The sequence below is a fragment of the Budorcas taxicolor genome, chromosome 7 (assembly GCF_023091745.1).
Source record: "Budorcas taxicolor isolate Tak-1 chromosome 7, Takin1.1, whole genome shotgun sequence".
Classification (NCBI taxonomy): Eukaryota; Metazoa; Chordata; class Mammalia; order Artiodactyla; family Bovidae; genus Budorcas; species Budorcas taxicolor.
This window is the reverse complement of record NC_068916.1, coordinates 25,698,053-25,713,139: the sequence shown is the minus strand read 5'-3', so window position 1 is coordinate 25,713,139 and position 15,087 is coordinate 25,698,053. Positions and strand designations below refer to the sequence as shown.

At 36.7% G+C, this 15,087-nt stretch overlaps 1 protein-coding gene across 1 annotated transcript in view; it reads right to left on the bottom strand.

The window, feature by feature from the left end:
- Positions 1-15,087, bottom strand: part of FBN2 (fibrillin 2) — a 224,383-nt gene that overhangs the window by 34,571 nt on the left and 174,725 nt on the right. The window contains exons 35-41 of the mRNA XM_052644439.1: positions 10,170-10,292; positions 9,489-9,611; positions 6,626-6,787; positions 5,838-5,906; positions 5,277-5,402; positions 3,745-3,870; positions 2,989-3,141 (exon numbers count right to left, since the gene is read on the bottom strand). Coding sequence (XP_052500399.1) covers positions 2,989-3,141; positions 3,745-3,870; positions 5,277-5,402; positions 5,838-5,906; positions 6,626-6,787; positions 9,489-9,611; positions 10,170-10,292 — 882 coding nt within the window. The remainder of the gene's footprint in view (positions 1-2,988; positions 3,142-3,744; positions 3,871-5,276; positions 5,403-5,837; positions 5,907-6,625; positions 6,788-9,488; positions 9,612-10,169; positions 10,293-15,087) is intronic.

Here is a 15,087-nt window from a genome sequence, read left to right as displayed (position 1 = left end):
GGCATTTAAGCTCTTTTTATTTTGATACGCAGGGCTTTGAAAATGATCCAACTTATGTAAATTGAAAAACTAGGTTAGTGTACAAATTTAAAAAAGAATTAGAATTGCACAAAGGCATAGGCATGCAAAGATAATTCTGTAGTGGTGAAACATGTTCACAATGAGTAATGAATGAGCCACGACTTTTATCTTTTTTAACATAAACGTCTGTTTGTTGGAACGTGAAATTTCAGGCATCAAAAACAATGTCTCATGGAATAAAACAGAGACTATGAGAGTCACTCAGAGAAGGCAATGGCACGCCACTCCAGTACTCTTGCCTGGAAAATCCCATGGACGGAGGAGCCTGGTGGGCTGCAGTCCCTGGGGTTGCTAAGAGTCGGACACGACTGAGTGACTTCACTTTCATGCACTGGAGAAGGAAATGGCAACCCACTCCAGTGTTCTTGCCTGGAGAATCCCAGGGACGGGGGAGCCTGGTGGGCTGCCGTCTATGGGGTCACACAGAGTCGGACACGACTGAAGCGACTTAGCAGCAGCAGCAGCAGCAGCATGAGAGTCACTACTACACGTAATTCACCAAACTAACAGGACGTTTTAGGAATTCGAATTTTTAAGTAGCATAAGTCTTCGAATGCCCACTGCCACACACAGGAATAAAACTCTTGAAACTAGTATCAGGTAACATACAGAAAACTATACTCCAAGTGCCATCTGAGAGCCCAGATTGTTAAGTGGGGAAAACACAATCCCTTCAATAAACAGTGCTGGGAAAACTGATAGCCACTTGCCTAAGGCTGCAACTGGCCACTTTCTTACACCATATAAAAAAATAAAACTCTGAACAGATTGGAGACTTAAACGTGAGACTGAAAACCATAAAACTCCTAGTAGAAAACATAAGCAGGATGCTCTCCAACATTGGTCTTTGCAATATTTTTTTGAATCTTTCTCTTCAGGCAAGGGAAAAAAAAATAAAAATAAATGAATTGGACTATATCAAACTAAAAAGCTTTTGCACAGTGAAGGAAACCATCTACAGAAGGAAAAGGCAATATACTGAATAGAATGAGATGTCTGCAAATGATATATCCAAAAGGGGTTAATGTCAAAATATAAAGAATACTCACAACTCAATATAAAAAATGCAAATAATCCAGTTAAAAATGGGCAGACCACTTGAATAGACATTTTTCTAAGGAAAACACCCAGATGGCCAACAGACACATGAAAAGATGCTCAACATCACCGATTATCAGTGAAATGTAAATGAGGTGTCACCTCATACCTGTCAGAATGGCTGTTATCAAAAAGATCACAAATAACAAGTGCTGGTGAAGGTGAGAAGAAATGGCAACTCTTATATACTATTGGTAGGAATGTAAATTGGTACAGTCACTATGGAAAACAGCATGGAGGTTTCTCAAAAATTAAAACTGCCATAGTTTGGCAATTCCATCTCTGAGCATCTATCTGAAGAAAACAAAACACTAATTCAAAAAGACATATACATTCCTATGTTTTCTGTAGCATTATTTACAAGGGCCAAGATACGGAAGCAACCTAAGTGCCCGCTGATGTGCAAACAGATAAACAAGATGGTATATTGTATGTGTGCGTGTATATATATACACACACACATTATTACTCAGCCATGTTGTTGAAATCTTGCCGCTTTCAACAACATAGATCAATCTAGAGGGTATTTTGCTAAGTGAGGTAAGTGAGACCAAGAAAGACGAGCAATGTATGATTTCACTTATACATGGAATCTAAAAAGCAAAACAAATAAACAAACAAAACAGAAATAAGAATCTCTGTTATAAAGAAAAACCTGGTGCCTGCCAGAGGGGAGGGGCGTAGGGGGTAGGGCAAAAATAGATGTGCGGGATTAAGAGGTACATATTTCCAGCTATAATATAAATAAGTCACAGCAAAGTAATGTTCAGCATAAGGAATATAGTCAATAAAATTGCAATAAAATTGTGCGAGGACGTATGGTTACTAGACTTATCGTGGAGATAAATCCATAATGTGTATAAATGTCAAACCACTGTGCTTTAATCCTGAAAGTAATACAATATTATTTATCAATTATACTTCAATACAAAAGAGAAAATCCATTTGCCCATTGAATTTGAGCCACTGAAAAAGGCCCTATATATCACTTTCCCGCGTCTCTCCTTAATTTCATTTCATCGTGTTAAATGAAATATTTTAATAACTGTACCCTAAATAATACTGTATTTGGTAACAAATGCATAACCATTGTTTCTTATTTGTCCTATTGGTTCAACTGTTAGTATCTACAGCTATTAAGAGTGACCACTTTTCAGGTCATAAAAGAACCTGAGTGGGCAACAATTTTAAGATGATTCTGTTGCTCTTGTCTCCATTACCTTTCAGTTTTTCTTTCAAGAGAATCTGTGTCTGGAAAAAAATTTTACTGTGTAAAGACCAGTTCTCTTTGCTGTCTAAAAATTTCACGTAAGTTTGAGGGAATGGATATATAAGGAGAACTCTGATACCAAGTTGCTTTTACATAAAGTTTGCTCATCAAATCCATTTTTTTTTTTGGCATGTTTTCCAAGACCAAACTTAATGAGCACGTTGGAATTTAAATAATCACAATTTATCAAAATGACACCTTCTAAGTGTAACACAATGACACAAATAGATTCTCAATAAATACTTCTTTTATGAAGAGAAGAGTAATTAAAGCAGCATGTTTAAATGGACTGGTGTTATAAAATTCTAACTCTTCAGCAATGGGGCTTATTTTCAGGATCTAGACTTTACTCAAGGGACATCTCAGAAATCAGTGTCTGGACCTTAAAGAGGACTGGCTGCCTGAGAAACTAAGCATGCGAATTCCTGGATCTTTTCAGAACTATGTCTGCGTTTCGCACCCGTGTTTTCACTCTAGTGTTACATGCCTCCCCGTGTCACTGACCTGGCTGCCTGCAGAAGCAGGTGCTGTGTGCTTACCTGTTCCTGGCGTTGGGCACGGTTCACAAGGTTTGTTCCAGGCTTTGCCCACATTGTATGTGCAGCAGCACATCCTCTTTGTCACATTAAAAGGCAACTCATTCTCACAAGTGGTTCCATTATAGCTCCGGTAGCAGAAGCTTTTTCTCATGTCTACATAGAGAAAAACAAAAATGCCAACCCATCCTGCCAGCCAGCAGCTAATAATAAACCCCATACACCTGGAAACACTAAAATTCCTCGACTAACTCTGAAAGTTTTCATGGTCATGTGGAAGCATCTTAAAATAATTCTTTAAGTTGAACACAAATCATTTTTAGTTACGCGTCTTTCCTGTTTTTAAGTAAGGGATTTTACTTTTAATTTTCTTGGGGGGACAAAGTTAATAGATATTTCTCTATTCAAATGCATTTAATTTAAAAAGCATTACATATTAGATTTTGAATGTTCTCTTATTTGTAAAACAATGTTCAATTTATATGAATGGAAAATAAAAGTATTTAAGAATATATAATTACAATATTTGTTGAAATTTTCTACCTCAGACTCATGCTTTATAACATGTAACTATGTAGCCAAAATATATTAAAAATCTGATACACAGCCATAAGTTTATAAGACTTTGAAATACTTTACTATTCATAGAGATTTAACTTCCAAACTTTCTGAATAATTATGACACGTTTGCCTCCTAGATAACTGATGGGGCCAGGAAGCCAGCAACAGTGACCTCATCAACTTCCGAGCTTTACCTACCCATGCAGTTGTGGCCTCCATTGACCTGCATGTACTCAGGTGGGCAAATGCAGGTGTAATTGCCCAGGGTGTTGTAGCAGGTCCCAGGCCCACACACACCAGGATGTGCAAAACACTCATCGATGTCTACGGGATGCAAGAATATCCATTAATTAGTAAATATTTTCCCCATGAATTTACGTGACTTAAATAACTGAACAAAGCATATGGCTGAGTCCCCCAATTTTAATTTTTATAGAATTCATCTTACTTTTTATAAAATTTAGAATTTAAAGCAATTACATAGGAAACACCCCCAACATGCATTTATGTCACATACAATATGCCCTTCTTCAGAAAAATAAAAATCTAACATTTAAAAATAAAGGTGATCAAAATAAATTATTCCAAAGTGGCAAAAAAATAACTTCAATGGTGCCTATATTTTTAAACTGAAATTTCATACTCTTCAGATGGAATTGCTTTAAAGCTACTTCCTCTTACGTTACTGAAATCAAATTTTAGTGCCAGTTTTAAATTGAAGGCACTTAGAAATGCCTTTTTCTTTATAGCTCCTTTCAAATTAACACCCATTCAGAGATTCTAGAAGTAGCACAGTTTCTGGTTATTCTCCTTATTAAAGCATATTTCTTCCAGATGCGCTTATCTAAAATGTTCCAATAGAAAAGTTATAATGGAAATAATTACACTACATGTTTAATGTTTATTTTTAGAAGCATTCATTCACTCATTCCATAAATAAATACTGAGATTCTACTGTAAGCTAGAACTTATAGCTATAAAGATGAATTGGATGTGGCCCTTGCTTCAAGAAGCTCCCAGTCTAGTGGGAAGACCAGACCCCTCAAGGATGATTACACTGCCACATGAGAAGTGGGGGATGGAACCAAGAAAGGCATCTGCATAACCTTTGAACTGTTTCATATGCTGTTGTTCAACATTAAAAAGTTACTGAAAGTATTAACCTAATGGTCTCACTTCAAACATACATATTTTTCTATATAAAATATAAAGTTAAAATATGAGTTAATAACCTATATTGAATGCTTTCTTACTATTTCAGCTCTCTCCCTCTATCATCAACCCATTTACTCAGAGAACAATAATAGTAAATTGCTGCAAATAATCTGTAAATTAATTTAGCTATCATCATACAGGGCTTCCCTGGTGGCTCAGATGGTAAAGAATCTGCCTGCAAGGCAGGAGACCCAGGTTCAATTCCTGGGTCAAGAAGAACCTTTGGAGGAGGGCATGGCAGCCCACTCCAGTATTCTTGTCTGGTGAATCCCCGTGGACAGAGGAGTCTGGTCGGCTACAGTCGATGGGGTCACAAAGAGTCAGACACAACTGAAGTGACCTGGCATGCATGCATCATTATACAACTTAGAAGCACTGACCGAAAAGAAAAAAAACTATGAACCAGTCTCCTCATATCCCTTGATAAACCTTGAAGATGGACTCTTTTCTCCAGACCTGACCAGTAATTTTGTTTTAAATAGCACTAATAACTTTTAGGTATGAATTCATCTCACCTTCACAGATGCGCGTTTCCTCGCTGAGGTAGTAGCCTTGAGGGCACTCACACTGGAAGCTACCGAAAGTGTTAATACAGTTTCCACCCTGGCAGAGTCCTGGTAACTCCTGGCATTCATCAATATCTGCAAAAAGGGAGACAGCTCAGATACTATCATGAAAGACGAGAGCCACTCTGAGGGCTTTCAAATGTGTGGTACTCTAAGACCTGCAGACGTCCATGCATCCAAGAGAATGCACACTTAAGACAGGAGGTTTATTGTGATCATGAATTCCCCCGGCTTAGTCATGGAACTCCGCTATAATCTGAAAAGAGCAATAACTAAATCTAACAATGGTGAAAGTTGGGGATAATTATAAAAAGAGTTTCCCTGCAGAACAATCACACACTACTGCAATGGATCAAGTCTTTCTGACTTATGGATGATTTTTCAGCAAACTGGCAACTGTCTACCTGTAATTTTGCAAAATTATCTTGTCTGGACTGTTCTAACTTTTCTACCAGCTTTTCTCTAAAGTAAGCTCTTGTTTAAATCTGGTGCCATCAGAGGTATACTCACCTTCTAAGATGATTGTAATGGGGTTAGGTCTGAAGCCTTCACCTCCAGGACACAAAGTGTAATATTCAGCTACAAAATGAGGGAAAGAAAAAGAAATTTGATAACCTGTGTGCAAGAGGCTGAGACAATGAATTAGCACTTAACAACTGCCAAGCTCAAAGCACATATCCTAAGGGGTGTATCTGTGTTTTCCTAGGTGCCTTTTCAAACAGTATCCTTAAAAGTATATTAACATTCTACTTGAAATAAGATCATTACTTCATAAATTACAAAGTAAAATAACAAAACCCATTTGTTTTTAATTAAAGAAAAAACTATTTTCAGAAAATTTATATCAACAACTTTTTTAGGCTAGTAAATGAAAACTCAAAGATTCAACAGTGTTGAGTTTCACCTATGCTCATGTCAGGACACACATTTCCATTTAAGATATAACCTGGCTGGACTTGAGGAATACAACACGTCTATGAACCTCAACTAAAACAACTCTGGAAAAGAAGCAGGAATGGCCTTTATCTGTGATACCAGGGAGAACTGATATTATCATCCTTCATAGTGGATTGTGGTTAAAAATTGTTTTCTCTTTTCATCATATCAAGAAAAACAAGAAGAGAGGAATTCAGATTCCTTTTATATGAAGGCTTCTCGGCTGGTTTTAGCATAATCACTGAAAGTAGTCCCGATTCAAAGTGTGGACTCTCACTTTCTCTCCTGTCCCCAGCACCAGAAGAATTCGGCAGCTAGTCTTCAGCTACCAGAGGGTCCCTCTTCCTGAGCTTCATACTCACTGCTATTGACAGGGGGGCAGGTCTCGCAGGGGTTCCCCCAGGCCTTCCCCAGAGAGCAGCAGCAGGAGGAGCGGCTGACGCCCACCCCAATCTCAGTGTTGCAGGACAGGCTCCCGTCGCCCCGAGGACCGAACTTCAGGTAGCAGTTGCCCACGCGGTTGTCTGCGGAGCAACACGGGAGTTTACAATGCACCTTACAGTAGTAAGAATGTCATTTTGGAGAACGGTCACTCAAACGATGAAATTCAAATTCTGTACATTAACTCCCTGCACGAAATCACCACTTGCTTTACAGTTTTTCCAAGTTGTAGGAATTAAATCAATTACAACAATTTCCCATGTTTAGACATCCATATAGTTCATGGGCTAAAGAGAGTAAGCAATTACTCACCTGGGACATTCTGGACCTTTAATAAAATGAATGCAAAAAAACGTTTCCTAATAATCAATCAGTCTATATCATGAGTTTATCAACAAAGGAAATGAAATCCAGTATCAGTTAAAGCAATGTATCCTATTACAGAAAATGGTGATAATGCAACCTCCTTCCTCTCCTTCCCATAATCTTTATTCTCCTACAGTTTTGTTTCAATTTGCACATCAAGCTTTGCAAGTTTTGGAAGAGTCAGTCTGTAACAAGTTTAGAAAGGATATTTAAGAGAATAAGTGCCTCTCAAACTTCTTCTTGTATCTATGAATACCATCCAGATCACCTCATTAGTTCCATCACCCTAAACATGATCAAATTTGTGGTTCCATCTTTCACCTCTCCCCTGAACTCCAGATCCTTCTTCCAAGTGCCTAGTATTTTATTTCTCCTCTTAGGTATCTAAGCGGAAAAGGTAATGGCAACCCACTCCAGTACTCTTGCCTGGGAAATCCCACAGTCGGAGGAGCGTGAGTAGGCTGCAGTCCATGGAGTCGCTAAGAGTCGGACACAACTGACCGACTTTACTTTCACGCACTGGAGAAGGAAACAGCAACCCACTCCAGTATTCTTGCTTGGAGAATCCCAGGGACGGGGAAGCCTGGTGAGCAGCCGTCTATGGGGTTGCACAGTCGGACACGACTGAAGCGGCTTAGCAGCAGTAGCAGCAGCAAGTATTTAAGAGCTATTTTAAAGATACCGTGTCTAAAGTCAAACACTTGATACTCTTGCCTCCACATAAAAAACCTGCTCCAATCCTCTCCCAGGCTTTTTTTGCATTTTCAATAAACAGAAAACTCATTTTTTAAAACTGCTCAGGCTCTAAACTTTGGAGTCAAACTTTGACTCCTTATTCAATCCAGTTAATAGGATCTGTCAACACTACCTTCAAAATATACCTGGAATCTGATGACTTACCACTGCTTACCACTTACAACATCACTGCAACCTGAGTTCAAGCCACCGTCACCCCTCACCTGGACTACTGCAACCATTTCTAACTCATCTCCTGACCCACCTACAGTCTATTTTTCCTACCATAGCTTCCTTCAGAAGCATAACCTGGGGTCAGGCCACTTCCCATGCATCCCATCTCAAATCAGAGTACAAGCCAAAGTTCTTTACAGTCTACCAAGGAGTCTTCATCTCCAGCTGCACATTATAACCACTTGGGCAGCTTTTCATTCTTTTACTTTCTTTTCTCAATTAAGTTTTATTTTTGTTGCCGAATCTCAGGTGCTGACAGAAGTGTTAACTCAAGGTTCTGCTCTTACTAGGCGTGTATTCATTCATCCTCCCTTTCTTTCCTCCCTACCACTCTTTCCCTTTTATCCCTGCTCTCCATCTCCTTCCTCTTCCCCTACTCAAACATTGGAAAGTGCTTAATATTACTTTTTATGGTCTGTGCTGTTGCAAAACTTGTATTTTGGGGGTTTTTTGTGCACATTTTAAATTTCTGTGAATGGTATTTGTCATTTGCCTCATTCTACCTTTATAACATACTGTTAACTCCACAGTGCCCAACTGCCATTCTTTTTTAATCAACCCACTCTCCAAAAATGGTTTCTAAATTCTTGCCACCACAAATAACAAGGCACTGAACATGTTTCCTTATGTTTCTGGATGGGCCTGTGATGATATTACTTTCTTTGATATAAAGAGCCTCAAGAGGAACTGCTGGTTCTCCTCTTAGGAAAAACAGTCACTGTTATCTGCCATCTGCATCCAACAAACCTTTTTACTTTTCATATTTGTAAGTAATTTTGAAAATAATTTGCAGAAGAAAAAAGCACAAACAACCTTATTAAAATTTTTAATGGGAATTTAATAACAAATTTTATTCCATATTTTCTTGGTTTTGAAGAAATATATACCTATATAAATATAGGTTTTTCTCATACCTACAGAAAGATAAGTTTTTCTTCTACCTATAGAAATACAGGTTTTTTTCCCCTTGGTTTTGAAGAATTATATAACTAATGGCATAAATACCATTAATTGCTTGCCTTGTCAACTGTCATGCATGAACCTGAAACATATTCATTTTGTAAAACTGAGTCCACATTTCAAAGGCATCTGTCCTGGTCAATACATTGGACAGGTAGCCAGACAATTTGGGGACACTGCTTCAGCTCTGCCATTTGCAAGCTCTGCGACCTTAAAACAAGTGACTGCACCTCTAGGGCCGTGGTTCCCAAGTCTGTGAGAGGAGGATGTGGGACTAGATGTCTCAAAAATTCCTGTTTCAAAATATGACCTGGAAGATTAGCAGAATAAAAGTGACCATGTATTTTGTCAATCTAGTTTACTTAAGGTAAAGGAGTACTACTTTAAGTTAACTGTAGCAAATGCCCATATTACAGTTCATTATCAAGACAGTAGAGGTATTTAACTCTATGTGCTTCTATCTGTTGGTTTTATATTGCTTTTACTTACCAACACACCCCACACCGGTGGGGTTCAGCTGGAAATCGGGTGGACAGTTACACTCATAGCGACCGGGAGTGTTGACACACAAGCCGTTCACACAGTTTATTGGATCTGCACACTCATCAATATCTAGGAAAAACATTTAGAATGCCCACATCAACATCTTTACTTTCCTTGTGCATACTGCTGTTCCGAAGGATTTGGTGGAAATTCTGAACGTCAGTAGACTAAAACTCTTTAGGAGGGACTCAGTACAATGAAATCCTTGTATACACCTAGAGCAGTTTCCATATCAATCAGACAGTATTCATGATGGTATCATTTAATATCTTTAATAAATAAATAAAGAAATAATATTGAAATGTTGCAATTCTGAAGGAAACCATGCTATCATTTCTTGCTTGAATTAAACTTAAATATATGTATAACTGTACACATATGTGGACATCATAAATATATACAGAGATATTTTACTAATTTCATGTTGAATATGTAAAATTAAGCTGTTTACAATAAATCAATCTCACAGTTAAAAATAAATGTATCAGAATGTAATTTCCTTTTTCAAAAAAAAATGCATAACCTGAAGCATAGCAGGCTAAGCAGAAATTTGGGGAACTTTTATGTCTAGCACAAAGCGTTCTTTTCAATTAATAAGAATACAATTAAGCCCTTAACTGGCCATACCTGTACAGTTCCCTCCTGTTCTGTCCAATTCATAACCATCATCACAGATACAATGAAACATTCCAGGCAAATTATTACATGTTCCAAAGACACAAATATTTTGGAAGGAGCATTCATCAATATCTGGAGATTAAAAAAAATAGTAATCTCTTGATTATAAAGATTTCAATTTACTGGATGACATTAATAAATTATTCCATCTCCTCAGATGTTTTTATGGAGCAAAAAATTTTCTTTTACTTTGACCAGGGATGTCATGTAAACAGCAACCAACTAACATTCAGATGGAGCAGAGACAAAAGGATATTATTTCATTTTATTGACAGTATTTTAACTGTCTCGGGTTGTAAATTACTTAAGAAAAAATGGGCCTGGGGCTTAAACATTTTTTTTTTTAATTAAGTACAAACATGTGAAGGGAATAAGATTATAAAAAAATGAAAAATAAAAACAAATTCAAAGATTGTAATAATGAAAACTTCAGATGTTTTAGAAATATCTACATGTAAAATATATAACATTTTAAATATTAAATGTATCTTTTAAATTATTTAAGTTTAACTTATTTAAACTTTTTTATTCTGTAATCTGACCTGTTTTAATAAGGTCAGTTATAAAGAGGGAAAGAATTTTTTCCCCAGTAGTGTGTAATAAGATCATCATTGCCCCACATTCCTTCAATTTCATTAAAACATCTCTGTTGGCCTGAAGTCATAAATTTAGGTTATAAAAGTCTTCCATGAAGCTTTAACTCAAAATAAATGAGAAGTTATTACTCCTCATTCATATGAAAATGAAGGCATATGTATGTCTGTCCAGCTGTAGAAATAATCTGTATTTTTACTCATAGGAAGAGGATGGACATTTTTGTACACAAATAACCTCATATTCTGAGAATGCAGACCAGGCATGCCATTTCAGGCGAGACTAGACAAGTCATTCTAAAATGCTGTCTCAAGACAGTTGTATCTTAAGTATAAAAGGGTCTTTCATGATAGTTAAAATAAAGCATTTCAATTATCTTATATTTAAAGTATGGTTTAAACTGTGTTTAGAAGTTCAACTGATATGCAAGTTGTCTTTACTTGTGTTGGGTCAATAAAGTTATTCTTTTTACATAAATGGGTAAAGACTCATTAAGTTAGTTTATAACTGAGTTGCATTAAGCTGTAAATGTAAATGTAATTGTATTATCAGCCCTATGTGTATGCATTTTACTTTTAAATGAATTTTATTACAAATAACTTCCATTGGAATGATGAAAAGTGTGAAATAAGGTTTTTTAAAAGAATATGTCTTCTTTTTATAAAATTGATGCATATTCAGAAATTTGAACAATATAGAAAAGTATTGATAAGAAACAGAAAAGATAGGAAACAACACAGAAAATAAGACAGCAAAAACAAAAATCACTCAAAAATGCTTCTATCCAGACTTCTCATAATTGGATGAACAATATTCCCAAAACTGATATTTCTTAATGCATATTCAGAGAGAGTGAACCATTTTCAAGCATCAAATCAGTTTTTCATTATGTCAGTAGCTTCTGAAATACTAACATAAAGAATTGATGAAAAATACTAAAACCTTATCACCTTTTGGCTTTATGTTAAATTCAAATGATTTTAAGACAGTAGATTCTACACAATGATGATTAAAATTAGCATGAATATATATATGCTTCCAACTCATTTTTATTATTTGTATTATTTTCACTTTTTAAATGTTCATGCCATTTACCATAATCTCTAAAGAATTTAGTACTAATTCTTTAAAATCAATAATGTTTTTATTGTCACTTCTCCAATTACTGCTTCCCCCCTCCCCATTTTATTTCTTGATTGGTTGTTTCATTGCTGATAAGTTGTGTTGTTTCCTTCCACCAAGACAAGAAAGGAGAGCCCATACGTGCTTGCTTTCTGAATTATTTCACATGTCAGAATATGTCCATTGTCTATATAACTAACTAACTCTGAGGTATAATATTCTTGTCACATGTGTTCTTATAACAGGGAGGGCAGTATTCTAGTGTGTATTTGGTTGTCCTGTTCAAGGCTTGCCTTTTCTATCTGGAGTTTGAAGAATCTCTATGACTTAAGCTGACAAATACAATAAAGCTTACAATTTGTCTTATGATTTACCCCTTCCTGTATATTCAGTTCTTTCTTCTATTTTAGAAAAATGTTTAGTTGTTCAATATGTTTTTCTATTCAGCTTTTAGGAACTCTTCACTTCAGAAACACCCATTATACTTAAGCTTACGGCCTTTGTCTTTTCTTAATTTATTTCCCCCTCTTTTTCCACTGTGATTTATCTCATTGGTAATTACATTTTCATCTCCTCTCTTCTTTGCTGTGTCTATTTAGTAGTTCTCTTATTTTCCTCGATTGGCCCATGTTTTTTCTTTGTTTCCCCTGATTCTGCAATGTATTTTCTGTTCTTATAATTACTTTGAACTTGTGCAATCACGTTTTTATTACGATTATCTATGGTACAACATACCTACATGGAATCTGCCCTTGTTCCTTGACTAATTTTCTTCTACTTTGAACTGATTATTTATGTTTTTTGTATGTTCTTCTTTTGTTGTTATTTCCATAGAAATAACAGCATAGTAGCTGTTGTTTCAGTTTACTTACACTTTACTTGGTCAGCTCTTTTGAGAGTTTTTATATACAGTTGCTGCTTGAACAACATAGGTTTGAACTGCATGTGTCTATTTAAACATGGCTTTTTTTTCACAGTAGTAAATATTGCAGCGTATGTAGTACACTATCTGCGGTTGGTTAAATATGTGGATCCATGAAAACAGAGGAACGGGGAACACCGAGGGCCGACTACAAGTTGTACACGGATTGCCCATCGAGCTGAGGGTAGGCGTCACCAGCCCCCACATTATTCAAAGGTCAACTGTACTCCCATACAGTTTAGATGGAACTTCTTGACATCCTCCCTTCTGTTTTAATCTTGGGATTTCTTTGGAAGATAGCTTGGGGTATGGGTTTCACTAAAGCTTCTACTCTGTGGCCCAGAGGTTCATAAGGTGGGGGAAGATGAGAAACATGGATGGGAAGACCTGTGCTGGGCTCTGCGTGCTCTTTGTTGATGAACCTGACCCCTGATCTCTCTTCAGACATCATAAGAAATGCTCTGTCTTTGGTTCACTCTACCTGATGGGAGTCCTAACCTGTCCCTGAGGAGGTTCCTGCAGGTTTTGTACACTTCCATTTTGGTGAAGAATACTGAGAAACAGCCAACTCTAGCAAACTTTTAAACTATAGAAATTAGAGGTAGATGATGAGTGGACAATGTTGATCAGAGGATTAATTCAGAGGGGCATTAATTTATAGTAAGATGGAAAAATGTCAAGAAACTAAAGTAGTAACTCAGGATAAACTGTCTAGACGTGCCAGATCTCATAGGAAAAGAAACAACAAAACAAAGAAGAAACAGGCAGAACCACAGAATTATATTTTGGGGATCTCAAAAGCTGACATCTATCTAACTGGAGCAGAGGGTGAGCTATGTGTGTGCCACTCTCAGAAGCCCTGGCAATTGGGATTTCTCTACATGGAAATGACATATTTTGGGAAAGCCAACACAGGAAGGAAGTACAGTAAATAGAAACTATTTAGTATCACCTTGGGGGCGGTTCTGGGAAAAGTTTTAGAAGGGCCTAGGCCACAGATAATGGAGTAGAACTATGAAGGGCAAATGTTGTCTTAAGTATAAAGGATTAATTTTTAAATTTTATGTTGGCAAAAGTGTCTGGATACGGCTAACTTGTTCCTTTTCCCACCAATTCTTGTCTAGCTGACGTGCATAATAAATCATGTAATTCCATGACCATACTGACTCACAGTTTCTACTAACTGGCTTCAATGCTTAGAAAGAAGCAGGACTAAGAAAAAAATAAAGTTCATTCTACAGCTGCTCTGTATAAAATGGTTTAGATTCTGCTCAACCTAGCAGGTCAAAGTAGAAGCACAAATGCTTTCAGTTTCTAGTATTTTCCTAGAGCCTACTACTCATTCTCTTGTTCTTATTCGATCCAAATTGGTAGATATTTATGGAAAATTCCATGATCTTTTACACACACTTTCTCTCTTCAGCGATACTTCTGGTGGTGGGGCAGAGTCAGGCTCTAGTTTAAGCTGCCCCAGATTGTATAATTTTCATTTGGTTGGTGAAGCGTGTGTGTGTGTGTGTGTGTGTGTGTGTGTAAGCTGGCATTTACTATTTCTGTTCATTTGACTAGATACTCACGTAGGGAAAGCCTATAATCTGGTTTCATTTAAAAATCTTTGCCTAGCAGCCAGCCTGAGTTATTTTTTTAAGGTTTTTTATGAATCACTAATTTTGTTAAAAACCTTATGGCATATGAATCATTTTCAGTCCTCTCCTTTCTTTATTTACATTTTAATGTACTCTTAAGAACACAATGATGACCCAAACTCAATGCAATGTGAACTGAGTCTCTAATGTAAAAGAAAATTCAACTTCTTTTACTTGGAAAGATATCACACTAGTTACAAAGTCCCATTTCCAGGAAAGGGGGTGATGTCATAACTTATAGGAAGGAGACATGACTATTCAGCAAAAGGTACAGTTCTTGATGAGTCCCTGAAGAGGACCTCCAGTCCCAGACATGCAGATAGCCGACTCAGGTAAGAAGGTATCGCCACAAATGAGCTACCTAGATTTTGACAAACACATTACATAGCAGTGATTGAGGTACATAATGTATCATATTTTAAAAGCTGAACAGTTTATCCACATGTCATTCATTTAGTGATTAAAAACAAAAGAAAAAGTTAAAAAAAAAAAAAGAAATAGTTAAAAAAATTTTGAATAAGCCAAAGTTCCAACTATTGGCTCTTGGCCAGGAAAACTTCATAAGAGATGAAAGCCGCCTTCA